At 36.7% G+C, this 26307-nt stretch overlaps 2 protein-coding genes across 2 annotated transcripts in view; one reads left to right on the top strand and one right to left on the bottom strand.

Moving 5' to 3' along the window:
• DLC1 (DLC1 Rho GTPase activating protein) overlaps nt 1-24843 on the bottom strand; it is a 452588-nt gene extending 427745 nt beyond the window's left edge. Inside the window, exons 1-2 of the mRNA XM_058669860.1 lie at nt 24710-24843; nt 3778-3890 (exon numbers count right to left, since the gene is read on the bottom strand). The gene's annotated coding sequence lies outside the window, so the exon portion shown is untranslated. The remainder of the gene's footprint in view (nt 1-3777; nt 3891-24709) is intronic.
• A 156-nt stretch (nt 24844-24999) lies between these two features.
• On the top strand, nt 25000-25965 carry C11H8orf48 (chromosome 11 C8orf48 homolog). Its single transcript, XM_004600059.4, has one exon. It carries the CDS (start codon nt 25114-25116, stop codon nt 25903-25905), a length of 792 nt encoding a protein of 263 aa, XP_004600116.4. The 5' UTR covers nt 25000-25113; the 3' UTR covers nt 25906-25965.
• Nucleotides 25966-26307: the final 342 nt, after the last annotated feature.

A 26307-nucleotide genomic window follows, 5' to 3' on the forward strand; every position in this document is an offset into this window, starting at 1 on the left:
CCCCTATTTTTAATGAGAACTTTTTACCCCCTATACCTTCCAGTCTCTAGTAATCAACATGTACCCAAATTGAGTTTTTTAAAAGCACTTATTTTCTGCTTATGAGAGAACATGTGGCATTTATCTTTCTGTGTCTGGCTTATTTAAGTCAATATGATGTCCTCCAGTTCCATCTACCTTGCTGCAGATGACAGCATTTCATTAGTTTTTCTTGGATGAATAATATTCCTTTATGTCTATATGTATGTATATATTTTTCTATATGTTATTTTCTTTATCCATTCATCTGATGATAAGCACCTTGGCTGATTCCCTAGTTTGGCAACTGTGTTTGCTCATATAATTCTTATGTTTATGTCCTTCTTTTAAGTCATAGTTTTAATATTATTCCCAAATTCCTTCAAAACTTCCAGGTCTTGCTTAACTGATTCTTTCCAATTTGTGCTAATAATTGTCAGATTATCTTACTTATTTCTCTGCCCCCACCTCCCTCAAGTGATTGCAACATCAGGTCTAGATTAGGCTGAAGACAGGAGCTAGGAACTCCATCCAGCTTCCTAACATGAGCGGTACAGCCCTAAACACTTGGGTCATCATCCGCTACCTTCTCAGCCACAGTAAGAGCTGAATCAGAAGTAAAGTAGCTGGGATGGAAACTGCAATCCCATATAAGATGCCAGCATTTCAAGTGGTAGATTTACACACCCCAAACTATTTTTTACAAGTATTTTTAGTAGTGGCTACCATGATGAAAGTATGGAATTCTTGAACAAGCACATTTAGTTTTTAAATGAGACTATTTAATATTTAATTGGGACTTCTCAGTAACTACACAAGGTGGTAAGACAATTGCTTTCATGATCTATGATCAGAGTGAAACTCTTGAGTGAATTGCCTCTTGGTTTGACATAAAAGAGTTATAGGGCACAACCTGAACTCAGGTTTATTCACCCTTGGACATAGCTTCCTTCCACTGTCTCAGGGGCCTCTTGGTTTCAAAATTTGGGCAAGCTTTACGTAGTGACCTAGAACAATTATCCAATAGTGATTTCTGTAGATGAAAACTTGCATTCCAACATGACATGATGAAATTAGTCATGTATTTAAAGAATCTTCAATCTTCTTTCTTTTTAATCCTTTGTCACTATGAAGTTTGAGGCCATCTGCACTTCAGAAATTGCCTCAATGCATCCAAGAATCTGTTCCAGTGTTACTCTGTTTTTGGAAAATACATCATTACTGCATATTGTTAGAAATGAGGGAATTTTATATTAAACCCTCAAATTAATAACATCTTTATTGTAAAGGAGCCAATATACTATACAGAATCTAGAAAAATTTGGAGTGATATGACTAACAAGGTAGAAAATTTCTGAAGCATCTTTTCTATTTTAAGCACATTATAAACTTAGTAAGAAATCACAATAATCGATTTGAAGATATCAGTATGCTGTGTATATTAATGCCTCTTGGTGTGTTTCATTTCTTTAAAAAATACAATGCAGCTTTTATTTATTTTTTATATGAAAGGCATACTCTCTCTCTCTCTCTCTCTCTCTCTCTCTCTCTCACACACACACACACACACACACACACACAAGCATACACACAAAGGCAGGAGATCTTCTATCTGTTATTTAACTTTCCATATGCCTACAAAAACCAGCACTAGAAGAAGCTATGTCCAGGATCCTGGTAATCTATCCAAGTCCTCCATAGGCTGACAGGAGCCCAGATACTTCTGCATTTACCTGTTTCTTACAGAATACATTAGTAGAAGACTGGATCGTAAAGGAGTGACCTGTACTCAAACTAGACACTCCACTATGGGATGCAGGCAACCCAAGTGCTACTTTAATGGCTGAGACATGATGCATACCCTAGTGCCCTTAATTTTACATCAAGAACATAAAACAAAAGATGACAAAAACCTTATCTTTCCATTAACAAATTAATCACTTTTTCTTGTTGTGTTCATATTACACTATTTGGAGGTTCTACAATAAACTGTGGTCGTGTGGAACATTTGATGTTGACCAGATTTAATAACTGATTTTATTAAAAATTTATTTATTTAGGGGTTGGCACCATGTCATAGTAGACAAAGTCTCTGCCTGTGATGCTGGTTTGTGTCCTGGCAACTCCACTTCTGACTCAGCTCCCTGCTTTTGGTCAGGGAAAGCAGCAGAGGATTGCTCATGCCCTTGGACTTCTGCAGTCACATGGGAGACCTGGAAGAAACTCCTAAATCTTGGCTCTTGTTTTCTGATTGACTCATCTCTGGCCATTGGAGTCATTAAGGAAGAGAACCAAAGGATGGAAGATTCTCTCTCTCTCTGATCCTCTCTCAGTCTCTCCTTTTCTCTATATCTCTGCATTCCAAATAAAAATAAATATCTTATTTTTAAATTTATTTATTCTTACTTTTTCTGAGGGGTAAGAGGAGAAGAGAAATAGAGAGATTGTTCATCTGCTCAGTCACTCTCTAAATGCCTGCCACAACCAGGGCTAGGCCAGACCGAAGCCAGATGTCAGGAACATGACCTGTCTCACATTTGGGTAGCATCTGCTTTGTCAGGGACCCAAACAGTTGAGATATCACCAAATCCTCACAGGGTCTGCATTAGCAAGAATTTGGAATCAGGAATGGACTTGGGCTCAAACCCAGGCACTCTGAGATGAGATGCTGGCTTTCCAAAAGGCCTCTGAATAGCAAAGGCCAAATGCCTTTCTCACACTCCATAATTCTAACAGATATGATTGTAAAATAGTATGAGTGATCATGCTAAATCTCACCAGTTGTTCCCTCTTTGTCTTCTGCAGTATAGCAAAACACTGGAAATGTTTCAAATGCAAGCTGCAGATCCTCCACTATTGTTCTATCAAAAATAATAAAAATTGTCAATCTCAAGTCTGGAGTGAATATGCTGTGAAAAAGTTAGACTCAGACTTGGGCAAGTATCAGTGTAGAATGGTGGCAGTAATTGACAGCAATGGTGGCAATAATGATGATGACAGTGACAACAAGAAAACTAAAAGTAACAACTAATTTTCAAGAGCTGAAGTCATCATGGGCTCAGCATCTAACACCAACAGTTTTATTTAAATCCCACAAAGACAGTAATAAGAACACTATGCTTACATGTGCTAAAGTCTTTACAAGATTATCATGTTGAATCCTCAGTAATTTTCTTGTAACTTTCAGTAACTTTTCATGGGGGCTAGAGCAGAAAGGGGGCTATGATCACCTGAGCAATGATGCTGCTCAGTCTTTCTCCAGGTGCAGAGGGGGCTGTTAGTGAGGGTGTCCCAAGGTCTTGGAGAACACACTGGTAAAAAGCATCAGTGTCAATGTGCACACTGTTATTTTGGGTAGGCAAACTAGTGATTACAGCACAACGTATAAAAAGATAACAGGATCCCAAGAGTTAGAGTTTCCAGATGTGAGACTATAATCTTTGAGGCTGTGTGGCCATGCTTGGGACTCAGAAGGCAACAGGACACAATGCCGAAATAAGCTATATCTACTCTCCCCCTGTGTGGCCTTTTGGTTCAGGATTATTTTTTTTTTCTTTTTAGTGAATCATGAACTAGTTATGCTAACTGCACACATGGGTGGTATCTCGGTATCTTTGTGCTGTTTTCGTTCCAGGCTATAATCCTCCTGAAACACTGTTGCAGAAAGAGATGTGTGTCCCCATGCTACAGATGGAGAAAATCCTGCAAGGTGGAGCTGGGTTTAGTGATGCTGGCTGCTGACACCCACAGTTCACTTACCACCACTCCTCTTGATGTTAGTCAAGTACTGGCTGGAGAAATAGCCCTCTCTCCTGTCCCCTCAGTCACGTGGATGGCAACGTTGTCAATTGAGGATTCATTTTTGCATTTAGCTGCAAAAATAAGTTCATCTCATAAATTTTTATCTTACTGTTTATTTTCTTCTCATCCTTAAAATATCTAGCCAATTAAACCAGCTTAAAATGTTTCTGTCCTATCAAATATTTTCTTAATCAAAACATCACACTCTATATATGTTTTCCTTTAAACCATACAGCTTTAGCTCTTATGTTAAAGCAAATGCTAAACTTAATGGTTATTCTGATTACTATAATTTTAATTTTATATTAAATCTAGAAATTTTTTCCAACATTTATTAATCTTTTCTAGTATCCTCTGATTTCAATTTAAGCCCTAATGGAGTTTATTAACTTCTTAAAAAGAAATTACTCTGTGACTTTAATCAAGTTGAATTTATAGGTTGACTTTGGGAGACTACAATACTACAGATCAATTGATACATGTGGGATAGCTTTACATTAATTTAGATTTTTTTTAAACATTCAGTGATGCTTTTTTTTGTAAGCCTTGCATAACATTTACTAACTCTATGAGGATTTTATATCCTTTATGCTTCTATTCATAATTTCAAATGTTGTTTACCAATATAAACATAGTTGACTTAGTAATTTGAGCCATGTTTAATTCAGTTCTAGCGATTATTTTGTTTACTTCTTCGACTTCTTTACTAGAGAACTGTTATCTATCAGTAGAAATACTTTTATTAAATATGCATATGGCAATTTTTCTTGGTTAAATATAATTTTAATGCCATTTTTTCTTCTTTTTCTCTGTTACTAATATAAATTCTGATTATAGGTAAGGATCGCATAAAGAAAACTAATCAAAAATTGTTATAAATTAATTGAAGAGGAAAGGCTAATTTTGCTTGTTCCAGCGATTGCTATGTTTTATACACTGGTAATAAATATTTGTTAAAAATATAATCAATTTCACAAAGCAAATGCAAAGCAGAGAAAAAAAACCTTTTGACTGTTCAGACAAAAATACAACTTGCATCTTTCCTACTTCGTGCCTTTGTGGGGTTTTGACATTTGTGTGGCAAATTTCTTTCTAGAAATAGATAATTCACATGAACAGCTCAATGCAGCCATCAGACAGAAAATCTTAAAATTACAGAATAATTGTTTTGCTACTCATTTTTATCATTTGCATTTTATCCTATGTAAAACTGATACACAAAAATCAAATTCCTTCTAATGTTGTCATTCTTTGCTTCTCTCCATTACAAACACACACAAAGAGCAAAAGAAAGAGAGAGAAAGAGAGATAAAAGAGAGAGAGAAGGCAGAAAAACAGAGGAAGTAATTAGATTGCTTACTTAGTTGACAAACCCATTGGTTTGCAACCTTTGGAGTAGCCAAAATGAACTACATAAAAAGACAGCATTTTCTTGAGTCTTTCCTACTTTACAGCTCCCTCTTTTCATTACAGCAGGAGACCTCTCTTTCGCTCCCTTAAATGAATCTTGCTTTACACACTGAAAAAAACAGAAGTTTATCAGTGGATTTTCTTATGTCTTAGAGCTTCATTATTTTAGTTGTGCATATATTTATGCAATATGTATACTGTAAATTTAAATTTAAGCAGTATAAAATACTGCAATACCATTTGTATGGTATAGTTTGGATCACGTTTGGCAGTTTGGTTAATCTACACATAGATAAAAAACAATAGACCTTAGTAATATTCATAGGCACCAAGATAGGAGGATCAGAGATGACAGAATGCGGGAAGAGGTTACAAAAAACAGACAAAACAACTTTAAAGTGTGGCAGCTGGGACTGCTCAATGATTGCGTATTGCTGTGCAAGAATCATGCCTCAGAATAATCATAGAATTTTACCATAGTCTACCAACATATGTTTAAGAAGCTGAAATGGATTCTTCACAAATAAATTCCTATCAGCATATTCTGCTTAATAAAGCATGGAGGTAGCTGTGCAATCCATTCATAAGGGAATTCACTGGTAGGATCTAAAATACTTTGCCAGTTTGGGGGTGAGCTTTAAATCTTTTTGAAAACTCAGTTGGACAATAGGTTTCAATGTCTCTACTCAGTAATGTTTCTTTAATGAATATTTCTATCTAAGAGCCACAGAGTTCATATATTGCCAACTTCAAGGAGCTCTATTCATGTCAACTTAAATTTAATGGCAACCTGGAATTGGGTAGTACTGCAGCTCTGTCCCCAGTAATGTCTCTTGCTTTATTCACTGTTGTATCACTAGTGTTGGGGAATATATTATACATGGTATTCACTAGGCACTTGAATTGTTATAAACTTTGAACAAATGTATACGTAATTAAATTTAAATCACATTAGATAAAAGCATTTTAATTCATTGAACTAATATTGCATTTTACATGAATATTTATATGAACAACAACTTTATAGATATTCTGTTTAAATTGGAGTATTTGATTGAAAAACAATAACGAGAGGTCTATAGAGGAATGAGAAGAATTATGAAAGCCTAAACTTTGTAAATGTCATTGAAGGAAACATGATTTTTTCCCCTGTGCTGCTTTTGCCTACCAGGCCCACTGTTTAGTCATATCCAAGAGTGAGGTGAAGAGTAACTTTCTGCATTCTCAAATTGCATCATGATGCCTTGCATGATAAGATCTCTCTTCTCATTCATGGCTCATGCGACCTCAGTCTATTGAATGTGTTCTTGGACTCTGTTTAATTTCGTCAATTCTACTTAAGTACCATATATAGTGCATTTATTCAGATGATACTAAAAATGACAAGACCTCACTTCTGCAATCTGAAAGTTAAAATTCTATATCAGGTTGAATCATTTACTATAAGACAAATAATATTCACTGAAAATAATATTTAAAAATTGCTATTTGATGTATATATTTGTTTATAAGATTTTTCAAGCTTCAAAATTATATTATTGTGGAAACCAATTAAATCATTTGGAATTTAATGTTCCACTATTTTAGAGTGTATAAAATATTACAAACCCTATTGAACGTAATGCAAGTCAAATATCTTTGCAATCATGAATTTACGAACTTTCAACAGGTACCCTGAGTTGGTGAGTGGCATAACATTCTAACTCTCAGACCCAGGGCCTTAGCACCCCATATGGAAACTTGTTTGTATCCCTGCTGCTCCATTGTTAATCCAGCTCACTGTTGATGGCCTGGGAAATTAGTAGAGGACAGCTCAAGTCCGTGAGACTCTGAACCCATGTGGAAAACCTGGAAGAAGTTCCTGGCTCTTAGCTTTGGATTGGCTCAGCTCCAGTAGTTGGGGCATTTGGAGAGTGAACTGATAGATGGAAGATCTTTCTCTCGTTGTCTCTCCTTTTTCCTATATAACTCTGCCTTTTGAATAAAAATAAATAAAGCCGTAAAGATGCACGCACACACACAAAGGCACATTGAGATATAAGACAACTACTATAATTCGTAAGTCACTAGATATGTGCATTGGCTTCCAAGATGCATTGAAGAGAATGAAGAAAGGGATTTAAGACGAAAAAAACTTCATAATATGGTGGAATTCTTATCTATTATAAAGTCAAAAACAGCTTTTGAGATCCTGTAAAGGATACTCTGTTTATAGGGCCCATAGTCAATTTGTCAGCTGCAATGGTTTTCTCATACTGGTCATTAATCTTTGTTTCAGAAATAATCATAGCCCACCATAAATTCTAAATACCCACGAATTTCATGGTCTGAAGTTGCTCTGCAATTTGATGCCCAAGCATTAAAAACACACAAAGAATTCAAAAACTGTTTTCTTTTAATCAGTTTCGATGTAAAATGTTTATGAATCTCAATCTTGAAAAGCTATTTTAATGTGATGAAATATTTTGGAATATTTTAAAAAGCCCTAACAGGATCAAATTACACCTTTTATTTTGGACTCAACAGAGGAACGTTTTAAGAAGAATACTTTGCTGCAAACATTTACAAGACTATATTTAAAGTGCAACTTGAAATCACCTTCCAGATGTTTGACTTATAGGATAACAAGAATCACCAAAATTGCTATTCTGCTTCAACACTGAATCTTCACACAGATGAAGGAAATAGCAGAACCCTCTGCTCTCTTGAATCATTCAATATAACATGCACTCAGTACATATTGCCTTTTGATAACAAAAGCCAATGTTAGGAGATAGGCTGTGATTTCAACAAGGTTGACATCTTGGTAATTGCCCTTAATCACTCTGGAGTATTATATCCCAGATTTAGGCTTCTTTCCATTTTCCACATTTTATTCATCAATCATGGTTTCTGTCATAACTTGGCAAGAGTCTCTAGAATACTGTATAATGTTAAAACAATGCTACATTTCCTGAAATAGACATTCTATGTGCCCTAAGGTGAACAAGTCTTTGGAGAAGTTATTTCTACTTAATTTGCACAAACAACACATTCTTAGCTTAGTTACCTCCTATGGCACACAATTCCTTAAATTGTTTTCTTGAACTAACTACTTTTATTGCATGTGATTTTTTCAATTGAATGATGAGAAAAATATCACTATTGTATATGATATAACAGTAGCTGTCATACAACTACTTTCTGTGATATAACAGAAGTAAAATGCTATACCAAAGCAATTTAATTTGTTAGAAAACAATAATATTTTTCAATGTAGAAGTAATTAATAATCAGGCAAGGTTTTAATAATCTGGAGATCCTTAGAAGTTATCATTCATCAATTATTTGATTTCTCATGGCTTTATGAATAAAATCTAAAGCCCTATACATTACATAAACTGTATTACATATAGAATTTGAAGAGGGGTTATTTTACAATGGTCTCAAAGCTGGCTGATTTTGATTTTCTGTCTATTGAACAGGACACAAAAGAGAGGTGAATGCAGGTCACTACTCTGCATTTTGTGAGTGTTTGGGGGTATGCCTCCACTGGTAGCAGACAGACACAGCTCACACATTGATACGGCATTATTTGTCAGGGTTGGAAAGCACAGACAGATCATTTTATGTATGTGTTTGTTAACCTTATTTATGACTCAATATTTAGCCTGTACACCCCTGTCTCAATCCCTAGTCTTAGTTTATTCCTATTTTTCTGATCTCTTTTCTCACCTTCTGCCTCTGTAGCCACTTTGTCAAGTTATAATGTAAATACCCTAGTCAGTCGGCCTAGTTCAAGAATGTCTTTTCCTTCATAAAAATCAACCTGCCTTGTCATCTGTATAAAATTTCACCATCTTCACAATGCTGTAAGTTTGACACACAATGCTATTAACATGTTAACACTTAACTGAAATTTTCTCAAGATTTTTATGTTCCACAGCTTAATCTAAAAGCAGCACTTGAAATACTACCTGATAATTAAGCACATTCTTCACGACTTGTATTTCCACGACTTGTATTTCTAGAACTATCTCAGTATCAGACTACCCTTTTGTAAAAAAAGATTAATCTATTTGAAAGGTAGAATGTGTGAATGTGTGTGTGTGTGTGTGTGTGTGTGTGTGTGTGAGAGAGAGAGAGAGAGAGAGAGAGAGAGAGAGAGAGAGATTTTGATCAGTTGGTTCATTCCTCAAGTGGCAAAAATAACCAGAGCTAAGGTAGGCCAAATACAGAGGCCAGAAGCCAGGAACTATACCTGGTAGGGCAGAATGGGTGTTAAAGACTCGAGTATTAGAGCCATTTATCTATTGCTTTCCATGTATTCTGGCAGAGCCAGATTTAAGCAGAGCAGTTTGGGTTATAATCTGCACTTCAATATGAGATGTGCCTCAAGCTACAGCATAAGGTACTATGTCAAAATACCTGCCACCAGACTACACTTAGCAACTCTCAAATAACAGACTGCAAGAGTTGCATTTTTGTGAAGAACAGTATATATGTACTATTATGTGTATGTATATAAGGAATTTTCAAAAAGTTAATGAAATGAATGCTATAAAAATTATGAATGAATTTCACAAATATCTGCATCAATCATCTGAAATACTCTTGTGCATTTGTAAGAGTTTTATGTCTGAGGCTTTTTTTTTACTAATCATTTTTGTAGAATGTAAATATCCCTGCCATTATGCCATCACCCACTCATAAAGTTGCCTTCTTAAATTATGTTTCACAATTCCATACTCCCATACTGACCATGTTTTAAAACAGACTTATTTATTTTTATTGCAAAGTCAGATATACAGAGAAGACAGAGAGGAAGATCTTCTGTCTGATGATTCACTCCCCAGGTGACTGCAACAGCTAGAGCTGAGCTGATCCAAAGCCAGGAACCAGGAGCTTCTTCCGGGTCTCCCACGTGGGTGCAGGATTCCAAGTTTTGGGGCTGTCCTCGACTGCTTTTCCAAGACACAAGTAGGAAGCTGGATGGGAAGTGGAGCCACCAGGATTAGAACCAATGCTCATATAGGATCCTGGCGCATTCAAGGCGAGGACTTTAGCTGCAAGGCCACCACACCAGGCCTCCAAACTGACCATTTTTAAGCTCATAAGTTTGACACACATCAAGTATTTAAATTGGGTTCATGAGTTATTTTGAGAGGAGAAATGAGAGGTGGGATTCAGAGATATGTTGTGGGTCTGACACACTGAAATGAATGTATAGATATGACACAACATTAGAAAAATGAAAAAAATTGTTATCCATATATATTCATAGTTAAATTTATAATGGGGACTAGCATACCAAGAAGTGAAGATATGTTGTAATATGCACCTTCACACCTGAAAAAAAGGAGGACTCCCAATGAAATTGTTAAATATACCTTGACAATATGATACTAGATTTTATTTTACCTTTGTCTATACTTACAATGCCGTGATACACGTAAATAAGCAGAGTGTTAAACTTTTAAAAGTTACCAAAGAACTATTTTACTGTGATAATATGGAGGAAAACAGTGTGAGGGAATTACGAAAAATGGAAAGGAATGGTTAAATTCATGCCTTTGTAACCGCATCCCTTTACTCCAGATCCATTATATATATGCAGTTGTCCAATATGACCTGCCAAGAAACCACTTTTAAAGTTAATGTACATTGCTTACATCTTTATTTAGCAAAAGAAACTCTCAGTTAAAGTTGGGCTAATTTTTCTTATTGTTGTCATCTGGCATGTATCTTTTCTTCACAGAAAATCTCAAATTCTTGTCTTGCATACAAAAATAAAGCCATAAAAGTATGCATAAATATTATCACTTCTGGAGAAGAAATTTTTCAACAAAGCCTATCCTGGAGGTTTAGGAGACTCTTTGTACTCTAAGCACATAAATTTGGTAACAGTGGCTTTCACTGACATCATACCTGAAGAGCAAACCACTGTCTGACCACATAGAACTATGTCTGCGGGACAACATCAACAACAGCACAACAGAGAATAAACGAACACCATCTAGTTCACTTGGAGCAGCGTTACTGTTGAACATTTCTAGTTTAGTTGGGCGGTGGGGATAATATCTTATATTTCTCACAACAGAATCTTTCTTTTTTAAATTTTTATTTTTCATGATATAATTCCATAGGCTCAGGGATTTCCCCTTTCCACCCTCTTTATCCCACCTCTCTACACTGTATTCCCCTATATTATTTCAATAATATAGTTCTTCAACAACAGTCACAAGTCCATCATTCTGCTTTGTAGGCATAGACATTATAGGTAGAGACAGTGATGGAAAAATCTGGCATCCTGTTGTCAACATTCACTTAAAAGTTTCATTGGGAGTCCATCTTTTATTTTGGGAGTACAGATGTATATCCAATGTATCTTTACTTCTTAGTACGCTAGTCTCAACTATATATCTCTAGATGAACATATGTACATACACATGTACTTATGTATCTATTCATCCTGTATTTTGCATGAAAGGTTCCTTATGTCAGAGAGAGCATATGATATTTGTCCTTTTGGAATTGGTGGAATCCAGTGAGCATAATCATCTCTAGTTGGGATCATTTGGTTGCCAGTGCTACAATTTCATGCTTTTAATGACTGAGTAGTATTCTACAGAATAGACGTACCACTATTTCTTTATCCATTCCTCTTTCAATGGACATTTGGGTTGTTTCCATATCTTTGCTATTCTAGGATGTGCTGCTGTAAATATAGTATTAGAGGTATCTTTCTCATATGCAGATTTCATATCCTTTGGATATATTCCCAGAAGTGGGTTAGCTGGCTCCGAATCTCTCTTGGAAAATACTCTCCAGGATCCAGAAAAATGTCATCATGGATTCAGTGGAAGGACAAGTGTATTTAGGATGTTGCAGTGAAAAGACTCTTTTTTCTCTCTTTTATGCTTCATACATTATACTACAAAATATAACAAATTTGTCTCTCTTTTTTAAACTTTTTCCCTTACATCAAATTTAGTTTTAATTGAGCAGCTGTCTTAAAAGTCAGGAAATGAGTCTCCACCTATAAAGATGACATATTTCTTACTCCAGGTCTGGCAATAAAAACACAGGAAGGAAATAACATCTTAAGTAGAAATTACTTCAAGTCAGTTTTCTGAAATAGTTAGGAGGCAATATTCACTGTTGAATAATCAGTTGTAGTGAGGTGATAAGTCTATGAGTAACAGGAGAAAACACCAAACAGCAGGTAAACTAATGGTATTACCAGACACTCACTACTTTAAAATGCAGCTTTACTCTGGGAGCTCATTATGCTTGGGAAAATTGCAAAGTGTATTAGAAAGCACTTGCATTTGAGTTGAACACTCTATAAAGCACCAGATGAAGTAAGCAAGTTTAACTGCTTCCACCCTCCCATTACATACGTTTTCACCATCTGTGCTTCCAAAGTTCCATGAAATATCCTGGTGAAGTCACATGGAAATATTGCTGTGTAACTAACACATGTGACATAACTCATGTATGTGACAGACCTAGTCCAGACAAGGTCAATACATCAAATAGCAAAGGAATTAAATTTGCAAGCCGTGTTCAAGGATGCAGTGGAAAGAACATCTGGAAAAGAACAGGTTGACTGAAATAGGGCTGTGTGGTTTCTGGAATGGGGGTCATACTGCACTAATCTCCAAAAGAACTCAGAGACTATTAATGCCAAAACAGGCAAAGACAACTCAGGAATGTAAGGCATTTGGATTTCCAAGGAGCACATGAAAATGCTGGAGCTTGAAAAGACACACAAGCAATGGGTTAACCTTTATATTTATCCTTCCGCCTTATTCATGGTTGTTTCTAAATGCACGTAAATAAGCAGAAATAATTATATTTCTTTAAAAAAAGCTGGTGCTTTTCAATCCTCATGTCCCCTTCCCTTGATTTTGAAACACTTGTTTTTCTTTTCATACATAAGTGTTCCTCTTCTGACCTCTTCAAGTCTCAGGACATCAACTTCCACCTATATGCTCATGGCTTGTAAGCTTCTGGATGCTGTTGTCCAGGTCCCACCCCAACCCCACCCCCGTGATCTCCAGATTCATACACTGGAGTATCTATTTGACATCACCACTTAGTTATCTAAAATGCAACTCGATGTTATCAATTGTAAATAATGTAATTTCAGTCTTCCCCTCCAACTATTTTTCTTGAAGTAATTTCTATTCTCATTAATTGTAGTTCACTCTATCTAACTATTTATCCTTGGATCTTCCAATCTCATCTCTTTCATGGCATTTTTTTTAACATCAACATTTTAAAGTTCCTCCAATATATGAGCTTATCACCACTGATTCTGTCAGGCTCAATTCAAGCAACTTATATGTCTTTCTTGGAATTCTACATCTATCTTTATATTGAGCCATTATCCACAAAGAACTTGAGTTCCATCACAGAATCAAGAGATATCCTGCTCACATTAAAAAGTTGTTAATTTTACTAATAGAAAAATAGAAGCGATTGCAACAACTTACAAGGACCTAGAAGTTTCAGTTACCTCTCCTACTAACCTCCACTCCTTTCATGTGCTTTACCCTAGGAAACCTCTGTGCCTTTCTTTATAAATTTCAGGCATGTCTTCAATGGGATTTTGCTTTTAGTGTTCCCTATATCTGCAACATTTCTTCCTCAATAACTTCATAACTTACTCTGTCACCTCCTTTCAAATTTCAACTGTTTGGAGAGGACTCCTTTGACCACTGTTATTGGAAATTACAATGCTCTTCAGAACACTTTCGCACTCTGCTGGTTAATTTTTCTCCATTTTGGACACAACCTTTTTAATTCATTTATTGTTTTCCATTGTTATCTGTTTCACACTAGAACATGACAGTAAGAGCAAAGGTTTTATTGAAGGTTTTATTTTATCATGATATTCCAAATGGGGATAAAAAACATGCTGAGAGCCCAGCACAGTGGCCTAGCAGCTAAAGTGCTTGCCTTGAACGGGCCGGGATCCTATATGGGCGCCAGTTCTAATCCTGGCAACGCTGCTTCCCATTCAGCTCCCTGATTGTGGTCTAGGAAATCAGTCGAGGATGGCCCAAAGCCTTGGGACCCTGCACCCACATGAGAGACCTGGAATAAGCTCCTGGTTTCGGATCTGCGCAGCTCAGGCCATTGCAGTCACTTTGGGAGTCAATCATCAGACAGAAGAAATTCCTGTCTGTCTCTCCTCCTCTCTGTATATTTGACTTTACAATAAAAAATAAACAAATAAATCTTTTTTAAAAAGCATGCTGAAAGGGGACAGACTGCTCACAGCATCTTCATGCTTAACAAGCATATTTGTGAAGCACAGAATGGAATAACCTTAGGTTTGAATACACAGTGTTTTAGTCATATTTGTGACATGTTATGTTTAAAATACAAGGAAACTGTTGAATTTATTTGGACAATAAGATGCTGGACTCTATTCATGGTACATGCTTGCAATGAAGGAACCATGACTGGATTTGAACTGTACTACTGCAACAATGTGGAGGACTCCATCATGGGGAGGGAAAGGGGAAATCCCAGAGCCTATGAAACTGTCATAAAACGAAATCAAATAAATGAAAAAAAATACAGGGAAGGACCCATGAAGTTTCTTTTGTCATGATTAATTATGGATATATTTTCTCTGAGATTTACAAATATTTAATATATTTTAAAATTACTTTTAAAACCCAATTTTCTAGGAAATGGAATGCCAAGCTAGGAAACTGTAGTTCTCAATTGTTGGATCACAGATGGGGAACAAAAATGGGTGGCAGAAAAAGGAAAGAACAGAAGGACAATGGCCAGGGATCAGCTAATGAAATGAAACTGTTATTCGGTGTCCTAGTGCAGTGACTCTCAATTTTTATCATTATATTATAATTAAAATTTCATTGTGGTACCACCTCCAAAAACAATCTCAAGTAATGCTAATGTTTCTGAATCTACAACAATAATGAGAAGGATTCAAAATGTGAGATCTCTAAGCCAAATGCACCCCAGAACCACCTGGAACATGCTAAATACACCAAAGTGTGTCTAAACGCATCTAGATTCCAACTTTTTTTGCTCCAAATATTTTAATTAGAATCAGGTGTAATCTTGCCATTTCGATTTTAAAAAGTGATTCTAGCATGCACCAATATTTGGGCATTTCTTCAGAAGGTCCAGGCAAGTGCATGATGGTACACTGCCTCCTCTGAAGACTCCCTTATGATGCCTGCATTTGCAGTTCTCTGATGAGCATCAGCTTTATCAGGATGAAATAACTGGTACCTAAACCCAGACCGTGTTGTGTGCCAGGGATCAATACCCAAGGCAAAGGCCAGACACAGAGTGGAGTGCTCTTTTCTAATGAAGTCTGGCTGGTGCACTGCTTCCAACACCTGTATCACTGTGACTTGCAATGCACAAGTGTAGCTCTGAGAAAGACACTGTCACAACACATTGCCGAGTTGCCAAGGTTCTTGTTTGACTGTCAAAGTATTTATTCAGTCACTGAATTCATTCAGTATTTTAAATAATTTATTACTGGCCTAAGATATAAAAGACACATAAATGAATAATGTGGAATATAGACTTTTTCCACTCTTGGTGGGAACAGCAGTTTATCAATTATGATGGACAATAAACAACTTATTTCGCAATTGCATTTTATTTATAATGTGGCAATTGCAATATGAGGGGACCTCAAAAAGGTAATGGGAAAACAGAATTAAAGATAAGCTTATTTTGACGCAAAATTTTTAAATATATGCACTTTTTCCCATAATACACATTTCCCATGGGCTTGTCAAAGATTCCACATCTGCATATTCTGGATACAGAGAGTCACAGCAATATGAGCTTGGGAAAAAGCCCATTCTACAGAAGTGACACAGAAACTGAGAACAAAGGGGGACAGTCAGCTAGGAGAACCAGAGGTCAGGAGAGGCATAAGAAAGCTGCCACAGACCTGAATGTTGCTCTAATATTCAGGACAATTTTCTGTGGCTTAAACAATTTTTTGTACTTCTTCCTGAGTATTTTCACATAAAACCGTTAGTGACTGTGTTAGCTTAAATATTTCATCACCTTTTCAATCCAAGAAAAAGCTAATCTCTCCCACCTATGAGTTAATCATCAAGACAACAGCATTAAAAGCGACAGAACAAGTGAGGCAAAAGAGTACCACAATCTGAACTATGTTCAGTTTGTTTGCAATGCGGATAATTATTTGGGAAGGGGTTTGCGACTAAGACAGAAAGTGAACACTGGGGGAAGAACCCAGAAGTTGAAGAGTTCACCTTGAAAGCTGATAAGTTAGATTCAGTGAAAAGTGATGCCAACCTACACCAAGCGGTTGAGGAAATCCTTCTCATTGGTGGGATATGCAGTTGGAGAGAGAGAGCAGAAGCAATGTATGACTATAGGATTCAGCTGATAATTCATTTGTGACTTCTACTTTCTTTTTAATAAATTTTAAACTTCATAAATTCAGTGTTTTCACTATAAACTCTGTGAGTGTCTGGTTCCTTTCATTATCCAATAATCTGTAACTTCTATGGTATATACATTTTAAATGTTTAACAGAACTGGCAAAAAAATACAGGAAATTCAGTTAATTTTAACAGCCCACACATTTGCTTTCATGGGAAATGGGATACTATAAAGCAGAAGTATGTTAGTGGACACTCGTTTGGATACTACTTTGCATTGAATGTCTAAAAAATGTGATAATCATTAGTCAACTGGCATGGCAGAACTGTATGTACCTTGTGAGATACCAATACCAAGAGGATACTAAGGTGGATTAAGTAGGAATACCAGCAAGTTGTAAAAGGTAACACATAACTCAAGAGGTTTTTTTGGTCAATACAAAAATTTGGAAATCATATGTAAATTGATGAATAAACTGAAAAAAATGGCATGCCAACCTCGTGTGTAACTTTCTTTGTTTTTGCTCTGTTTTGTTCATACATAATTGTAAGGTATAAAATGAATGCTAAGAGAGACTTCCTTTAGGAGTGAAGCATTTTAATGTTTTTCAGGGTGAATTGTGAGGAAGAAATGGTGAGCTACACATAATCTTTAAAAAGTTTGCTGGAATGGAAGGGGTCAGTATTATGACATAGCAAGTGTATCTTCTATCTGTGACACAGGTATTCTACTGGGTCACTCCACTTCTCATTGGCTTCCTGCTAACAGTGTGGGAAGAACAGTAGAAAATAGCCCAAGTGTTTGGGTCAGTGTCACTCACAGGGGAAGCCCAGGTGACCTGCCTGTTCTCTTGTTTGTACCCTAGCACAGTGCAAACTTCTACAGTCATCTGGGGAGTGACCCAATGGGTAGAAAGCCTCTTTTTTCTCTCTGTTCATCCACCTATAACTCTTGGCTTTCAAATAAAGTAATCTGTGTTGTTCTTGTTTTGCTTTTTTTTTTTAAGTGGACAATTTTTATTTTTTTATTTTTATTTATTTTTTTTTTTTAAAGATTTATTTTTATTACAAAGTCAGATATACTGAGAGGAGGAGAGATAGAGAGGAAGTGGAGCTGCCGGGATTAGAACCAGCGGCCATATGGGATCAAGGCGAGGACCTTAGCCACTAGGCCATGCTGCCAAGCCCTAAGTGGACAATTTTTAACTTCAAATGTCTTATGCTTCAAGACTATACTTCTGTGGAACTGTGGTTTTCCTAGATTTTAGTTGTTCAATATTATGGTTTGTGGTGAATTAATCCTGTGATTATAGAAGGGACCGAAATTATGTCTTTAAAGAAAAAAAAGGAAGAAAGAAAGGAGTGGGGTTAGGTAGGGAGAGAGAGGAAGGGAAGAAAACATGGCTATCACCTTAAGAACTGTACCCATGAAATCTGTCCTCTATATTACTAAACATTTTTCAAAACTCTAAGCTATTCAACAAATTGATATTAAGAATAGAGAAGGCAGATATATTTCTTACTTTTGTTAGAATTCAATAGTTTTTTAAAAGGTAAAATTAAAAAGAAAATTTCTCAACTATTAAAATATTGCAGTTCAAACACAAATGCATTAATTATCTCATCACTGTGATTAAGATATATGAGTTCATTATAATGCTGTTACTATATCATAACATGCAATAAAAACCCAAAGTTGATTCTGATAATAGCTGCATCAGTAAAAGATGAAAAATATTTTTTAACTTAAAAATCTAAAGAGAAAGTAGGAAAGCAAAATAAATTGCATGTAGGAACATACATCTCCAATTAGTTTAATAATTTCAGTTATTTTAATAATTAATAATAATTCCAATTGGTTTAATAATTGATCATTGCTAACTTCAGTAATGGCTGGCTTTGTGAGATTTGTTCTTCTGCCATTTATTTCTGTTTCTATTTGTATTTACCTTAAAGTTCAATACAATATGAAGATGGCGGATATGTTGACCTAATAGGGCTCAAGAAATTCATGTGCTGTAAAACATCTTTTTGCAGATTTAATGAAGCTACTTATATCCTTGTAACTATTTTCTGCTCAATTCAGTTTGACATAATATCTTCCTAGTACTTTGCTCGGATCATAACGGGTATGTGAGATACAGATTCAAAGACACAGGAGAATCTTTGCTTTCAAGCCCCTTACTGAAGCCCACCTAGGAGTTGTAACAAAGAGGTGAGTACAGCAGTCAATGCACTGGGAAATAAACATTAGTCTGTTATCCCACTTAATTCCTAACATCACTTCCCAAAATGAATGCCTCTGTCCTTGGTATTAAAAAATAAAGGACCTGATACAAGTCAAGTTGGGGAGATACTTGTTACAACTCTGTAATACTTATTGTACATATTCAGGTTAACTGAAGCTTACATTTAAGGAGAGCTACAGCAATGACTATGGATTGCATTGTAGATCACTTCAAGAAAACACGCATGAGGACAGTTGTCTAAAGATAACTGAGGAAAAGAATCATTATGTCACATAACACAATGTGAAAATAAAATGTTAATGCAAAATAGGTCATATTCAATACTTCTTAATTACATTGAAGCTTATACAGTATAATTAATTTTAGTTCATCTGATGACCTTCTCTTCTTTCTGGGTCAAGTTTCTTCCTGACTCCCTGTTCTTATAATGATAAATATAACACTATATTTGACATAAAGGAGTGACTTCAAAAGTGGTAATTACATTTGTTTTAAGCCTTTTATCTTCATATGGATTCAGGATTCTAAGTTCTTGATTTTGGTGGTACAAAACAATCTTACAAACACAGCAGAACTCGGTTTGATGACTTAGGACTACACATGCAAGTTTGATGCATGAAATTCAGTCACTGAAAGAACGAGAAACAGTCTCTACAGCCCCTGCCAGCCAGAACAAAGGCTAACATTGTGGGGTGCCAGTGGCACAATACACAGGCTTCAAATCAGAGTTCTGGTCAGCACAACATAAAGGAAGTGCTTCATTAGCTATCATAGTGCATACCTCTCAGTTCTGTACCACATGGTAGCATGAAGCAAGGGCATGGACACAAAGAATGAGCTATTCACTCAGGTTTCATAATCTCGCTCTGTTTCAGCCCCCTGGGTTGACAGCTTTCAAGTTAAGCATGGAAGGCTCAAAAGAAACAGTCTCACATTCTTCAATGATACAGTTTGTTTTTGGAAAATTCCTATCTAAAATAAGGAGATAAAGTAAGTTTAGCCTGTGAATTTAGTTTTTACATCAGTTTCCTTTCCAGAGCATGAGTGAGATTTATATGATGATTCTGCACATTCTAATAAGATAATTTCACAGAAAGATTTCTCTCAAATGAAATTATTTGCAATTTCTGTTATTCAATCTTTTGCAATCATATGAATTTTCATTTCACAGTGAAAGCATACTTTGTAAGTAGAAAAATCAGAGTAAAATGCTGTGAAAGATATTGAACTGTAAAAGAATAATTCTATATAGCAGTTTTTAGGAAAACTGCTGTGAATTCCTATCCCATCATCCACAGCCAAAGATTCTTGCACTGCAAAGAAAACCAAAGTATATAAATCAAATTCAAACTAATAGTATTTCTGAATTCATTTTATATATCTTCTGTGTTTTGGGAGGTAATATATTATATTGAGATTACAACTTGTATTAATTTAACAGATTCCAAGAGTGTAATCGTCAGCAGAATTTGCAGATTTAGGGGTCTAACTACATTAGGCTGCATGGAGAGCTTAAGGACCTTCTGAATTTGAACTACAAACGTGTCAGAAAACCTGGATATTACTTTGCAACAACAGACTTTTTGAGATACAATATTAGAAATAATAATACAATTCAAATTCAGCCTAGCATTATTTGTAGTCAAACTACACTGCCTCCTTTAAATACATTAGAAATATTTACTTCCAAAAAAAATTAAGTGATTTGTGATCTACACTTGATTTGAGCTTTCAGATACTCAATAGAGCCACAGGAAAGCATTGCTTAATGCTAAAATCATTTTTAAAATCCTGAGCTGAAAATTTATTTTCACCTGTATTTACTTTCAATTAAGAATGATACTCTTAAAACAATTTCTTATTAACTACACTCCTTAAATTCTCACATTAAAGTCCTAACCTCCAATACCTCAGAATGTGACCTTATTTGGAGACAAGATTTTCACAGAGACAACTGAGAGAAAATTAGGTCATTGCAGAAGGTCTTAATCTAATAAGTCTGGCGATCTTACGGGAAACAAACAAACAAAAAAAAAAAAAAAAAAAAAAAAGGAGTTTGAACGGAGACACTAGCAGGAAAGGAGAGCGCCATGCGAAGTTGAAGATGTCTTCAGGTCCAGGAAAGAGGATTGAACAGATTCTTTGCTTATAGTCCTCTCAAGAACCTCTTCGCCACTGCCTCGAGTGTATGATAATTTCTTTTGAAAACAGATCATTTCCCATTAAAATAAACTTAAAAGAAACTGTGCTGAGCCTTAAAATATGCCGGGTAAGTAACACTGAGCCATTTGGAATAGCTACACAAATTTCTTGTGACTAATTTATACTGCTAACAGTTATATAAAATTGAGTTGTCAACAATGAGCAAGAAAAAAAATAGAAGAAATATCACATATTTAGAATTTATTTAAAAATGAAAACTCCCTACATTTTCAGGATTAAATTTTATTTTAGCACAAACTTAAAAAATAGAATCTAGTTAAAGTGACTCTGACCATGTTTAACTAATATAATGATTTTATTTAAAATATTTTATTTGAGGAGTTTGTTTTCTATTTCCATTATGTCTCTGTCTCTATCTCTACATTTCTGAATCTAGCTCTTTCATCTTTCTATCTACCTATCACCAAGAACTTTGTAATATTGGCAGTTAAAAACAATTTTATATATAAGTAATTTAATTTTGTTTTTAAGTTTATAACTTTTCTAAGCTATGAGAAGCCTCATGGTTTACAACCATGACAACAATACATTTCTAACTTGTACACTGAGCTCACAACTGGTTCACACTATGTTCATGCTATTAATCAAAGGAATTAGATAAGAGCAATTAGAGACTTTAGAATTGCAAAGGAAGAGGCTAACTATGTTAACTTCTAGATAGTATTACATATCTGGGAAACCACAGGAAGAAGAATCAATGAAGAAAAACCCACTATAGATAGGAGCAACAGGGAGGCTGATAGCGAGCCTGTGCAGGATACTGAACAGGGAATCCTAGTTCCTGTTATTTTGGGGGGTGGGAGGGTTACATGCATTTACACAAGTGTTACATTCATAGCACTCTATACAGTGAAAGGAAAAAGTCATGTTTTAACAATAAAAAGGATGCTATAAATAACAAACAGCAATCAGAAAAAATGGATAAATTTGATGGATTAAAAATGAAAAGGGCAGAAGACAGAGTAACTGGGAAAACAAAGCTGCATCGTGGACTCCCTTTTACCCTTTATGCTTTTCTAATTTTTCTCTCATTTAAAATACTCAGTTGTTTAAAAAAATGAATGTAAGACATAACATTGGTTTATAGTTCTCTTAGCAATCTCTAAATGGGGTATATTATATAGATGCTATATAGAAATGTGACAACACTGCTTGTACAGAAGTCTTCACACACACACATCGTTGTCAGAGAAAGGAGCAGTAAATATTATATTCATGGCACTAGTGTGAAAACGAGCACATGGATTTTTATTAGAATCCTCTTTAAGCAAGTGCTTTGACAGTTAAGTGAAGAGCACATGACTCATTTAGTGAGTGATCATTTCTACATTTAAAATCAAACTTGAAATTCTCTTTAAGGATCTTATTTGATAAGGATGTGCCGTTGAATTATTTTTACTTCCCTACATAATACATTTATGAGAACATTAAACTGTCCATTGGGTCACACTGGTTAACTACATAACTTTCTACTCAAATATACATGCTTCTAAATAGTTATTAAAAAAACATTTAATTTTATTTTATTCTTATTTTAAAGGAATGAAAAATGCTGTTGCCCTCTGATATCAAGCTTATTAAATGATATGTATGTATTTACTTAAATATAGCTCCTTTCAGTGTGGAAATTTCTTAAAAACCTAGAAATAGATTTGTCATATGCTCCAGCAACCCCAATACTTCGGTATTTACCCAAAAAATTGAATACAGTGAATCAACAAGATACCTATAGCGCCATTCAAACATGGAAGAACCAAGGTGCCTGTCATCAGAGAAACAGATACAGAAAAAGGTGGATATATACCCAAAAGAAGATTACTCAGCTATATAAAAAAAGAAACAAACATTTACAGCGGAATGGATTCAACTGAAGGACATCATCTAGAGTGAAATAATCCAGATTCAGAAAGATAAATATTTGGGGGGCTAAAATTTTAAAAAAGCAAACAAACAAAAAAGAGAATGTTTGTGTATTGGTATTGCTGCAAATACAGTTTTGTTATATATCTTTAAGAATGTAACACTACTACAATCTAATGATCTGAGACTACAATTTAATATACTTGTATGAAATGGTCATTTTTTTTTTTTACTGTAGTATAAATCTAAAACACGTAATCTTGAAAGCTAAAACAGAGACAGAGAAAAAAGGAGAATGAAACGGAGGGCAGAGAAGGAAGGGGGGAATGCCACTGTGCCCTTAGAACTGTATCTTCAAATCATATCGGGCCTGTTAAATACTACTCAAAATCAAAATTTACACATAAAACAAATAAATATAGCTCCTTTGTTTAAGATTATTGAACTGTGTTATAATGAATTGTATGCTTCAATGTGAAGATATTTAGAGAAAAAAGAGAAAATACTGAAATAAAAATTTTAAAAATGGTAGTCTTGAATCCTGTTGGAAATAAATCAGAACTATTCACAAATCATCTGCTACCTCACAGTAAAGACGAAAAGCAGAAACATAACAAGCCACAGTAACTGCAAGTATGATAAAATTTTGAGTTGAATGAATGAAATTGGAATTCAGCTCATGTTTAACGGTTGCTTTTTGAATAAATCAACATTCTGACTCTTTGCCAAAGTGAATGAATGTCGGGAGTTCTATTAAGTATGTCTGGATAGACCTGAATACTACATAAAACACATACAAAAGTGGGAGAGAATGAGACTCCAGAAGGCATCCATTCTCTTGAAATGACCTTAGCCACTGACTCTAGCGCTTATGAAGATCTAGAAAAATTTCCCTTCTAGATTTAGTATTTTAATTTCTGAGAATTACTTCTAGTAAATATGAACCATGCTTTGAAAAACTCCCTTTAAAGGACACTGGTAACAGCCCAGGTGTACGAGTTTAGGGAGAAAAAAATTAAAATTTCCTTGAGCTAGCAGTACTCCCTGCACAAAATCCACTGAGGCAGTGCTGCCGCACCTTGCTTGGGTGTTGGGAGCAGTGCGTAGTAGGTGGCTTCATCCCCGTGTGAGCATCATGAAGTGACACAATCCCAGATGACACAGCCTGCCTCACCACTAAGCTTCAAGACACCTATCCCTGGGAGTGTGGCCTGAAGCTATGGCCGGTCTGTGCACATCAAGGTATCTCCTAGTTTGTAAACATCCAGTTCCCTGGGCGAGGTGAGCCGAACGCCTCCTGCGTGTGGAAGCCCACTGCTGGGCATAAAGCCCTGCTTTCTGGCTTCATTATCCCAAAGCCTGACACACAGTTTCTGAGGTGGTCAGACAGGAGGACCCTTTCTGAGGAGCTGGGACCTGCAGAAGTACTCACACCCTTCAGAAAGAGGGGCGCTGGCCTGCCCCGGACAGGGCGAGGAGAGGGCCGCCGCACGCTGGCCCACACACAGCTCCCTCGGCAGGTGCTCGGCGCCCCTTTCTCTGATTTTATCCTAGTTCATAATCTACAAGTAGGCAACCTCCTGGCTGTAAGGCTGCCAGGCAAGTTTCTGCTTGTGCAGTTCTGCCAGAGTGTTTTTGTTTGCTTGCTTTTAAACATTCAGGTGGAGTTGTCTCAGACTCTCCGTCTCCCTCCACACGTGTACCGCCTATTTGGGCTCTGGAGGCAATCCAGGGGGGAACAGTTACCTTCTGTCAGAACTCTTGGGTTTTAGTTTAAATAGCACCATGGAGAAGAAGCCGAAGAGCGGAAGAAACGGCAAGCGCCGCAGCACGTAGCGAAGCTCGCGGCCTGAGGTGGCGGGGCCGCGCCCACGGGAGGCCGGAGGCGAGCGGGCCCGCGCTGCTCACTGCGCATGACCGGCTCGCGTTGCCAAGGCAGCCGGGCGGGCGCCTCCCGGAAGTGGCGAGCGGCGGAGCCGCAGGCAATCAGACAATGCCCAAGGGGGACTCAGGCCTCAGTCCGTCGTGACTCCCGCAGTGCCACCACAAAGCGGAGAGTTAAGTCTGTTGCCTTGTGATGGTGGTCGGCCACGAAGCCGGGACGTGCAGGAAAAGAAGAGCCACAAGTGGCCCGGACGCACCAAGCTGCTATGGCGCACACCTCTGAGGAGACTTCAAGGTCTTTCACTGACGAGGTACCGAGTTGCGTTTCCCTCAGCTCTTCTGGAGCAGAGCAGCCCAGGTCCAGAGCCTCTGGGAAAGAACCAGGAAGTGGGGAGCAGGCTAGGAGCCTGGAAGGAGAAAAACAAGCTGAGTTTGGTGGCTTTCAGCACAGTGAAAACCGGCTGAGTGAAAAGTGGATCAGCCACCTCAAGGCCAAAGCAATTAGCCCTGGACGCCATCAAGCCGACACTGAGCTTCAGACAAAAAGTACTTGGGAATCTGATGAGGAACTGAAAGCTGCACAGACTTTTTGTACCACAAGGATAAACTTGATCGGCTGTCAAGTAGCTTGCAAGGAAAGGAAGAGCGGCAGACATAAAAAGCTGCAAGTTAGAACGGGTGCAGAGGCCTTACCCTGTCCTGTCCCCCATGAGCTGTTAAACAGGGTCTATTTTAAAAATATGGCGGTGGCAATAAAACAGGTGGGAGTGGTTAAGCAACACATTTCTTCTCAGTGCCCCGACTGTAACAGGAAAAGAGCAGAGCTGGCTCAGTCTGCCTTCCTGAGACAAAAGAAGACTCTACTGGAGTCACTTCTCCTGTGGCAGAAGCTAGATGAACATCTGCACACCACAGACTTTCTCACTCATGTTGGAGAGGCGCATCGGGGCCTTCCCAGGCTGTCAGACGACCCAAGGCTGATCTGGACCAGACTGAATGAGAAAAGTCGGGTCGGATATTGTGATATAAAGAGGCCTGATACAAAGCAGAAAATGTAGCCTGATGGAGATAACACTTGTCGTTTTCTCTGCCACTTCTTAAGCCAATAGGAGGTGGGGATCATTGCCCTCAAGTCATGAAGGAAGATGTTCCCACTATATATTTGAGTAACTGCTCTCATTTTTTACATTTTGGAAACCAAGAATTTGCTATGATCCCCTCACAGACATAAGAACAAAGACCTTTGCATTCAGTACACGTTTCAGATTGTAGAAAACAATATTGTGGTTGGAGTAGCTGCAAAACTTTACAACTATCCAGGAGAGGAATGTTGACATTTGGGACTAAAATGTTAACAGAACAGAGGGAAAGAAGTGCACAGATGTAAGAGATTTGTAAGAAGTGATCATTGACTGTGTTTGGTTATGAAATGGCTATGGGGATTTAATAAAAGGTAAATA

This window comes from Ochotona princeps, chromosome 11, assembly GCF_030435755.1.
Source record: "Ochotona princeps isolate mOchPri1 chromosome 11, mOchPri1.hap1, whole genome shotgun sequence".
NCBI lineage: Eukaryota > Metazoa > Chordata > Mammalia > Lagomorpha > Ochotonidae > Ochotona > Ochotona princeps.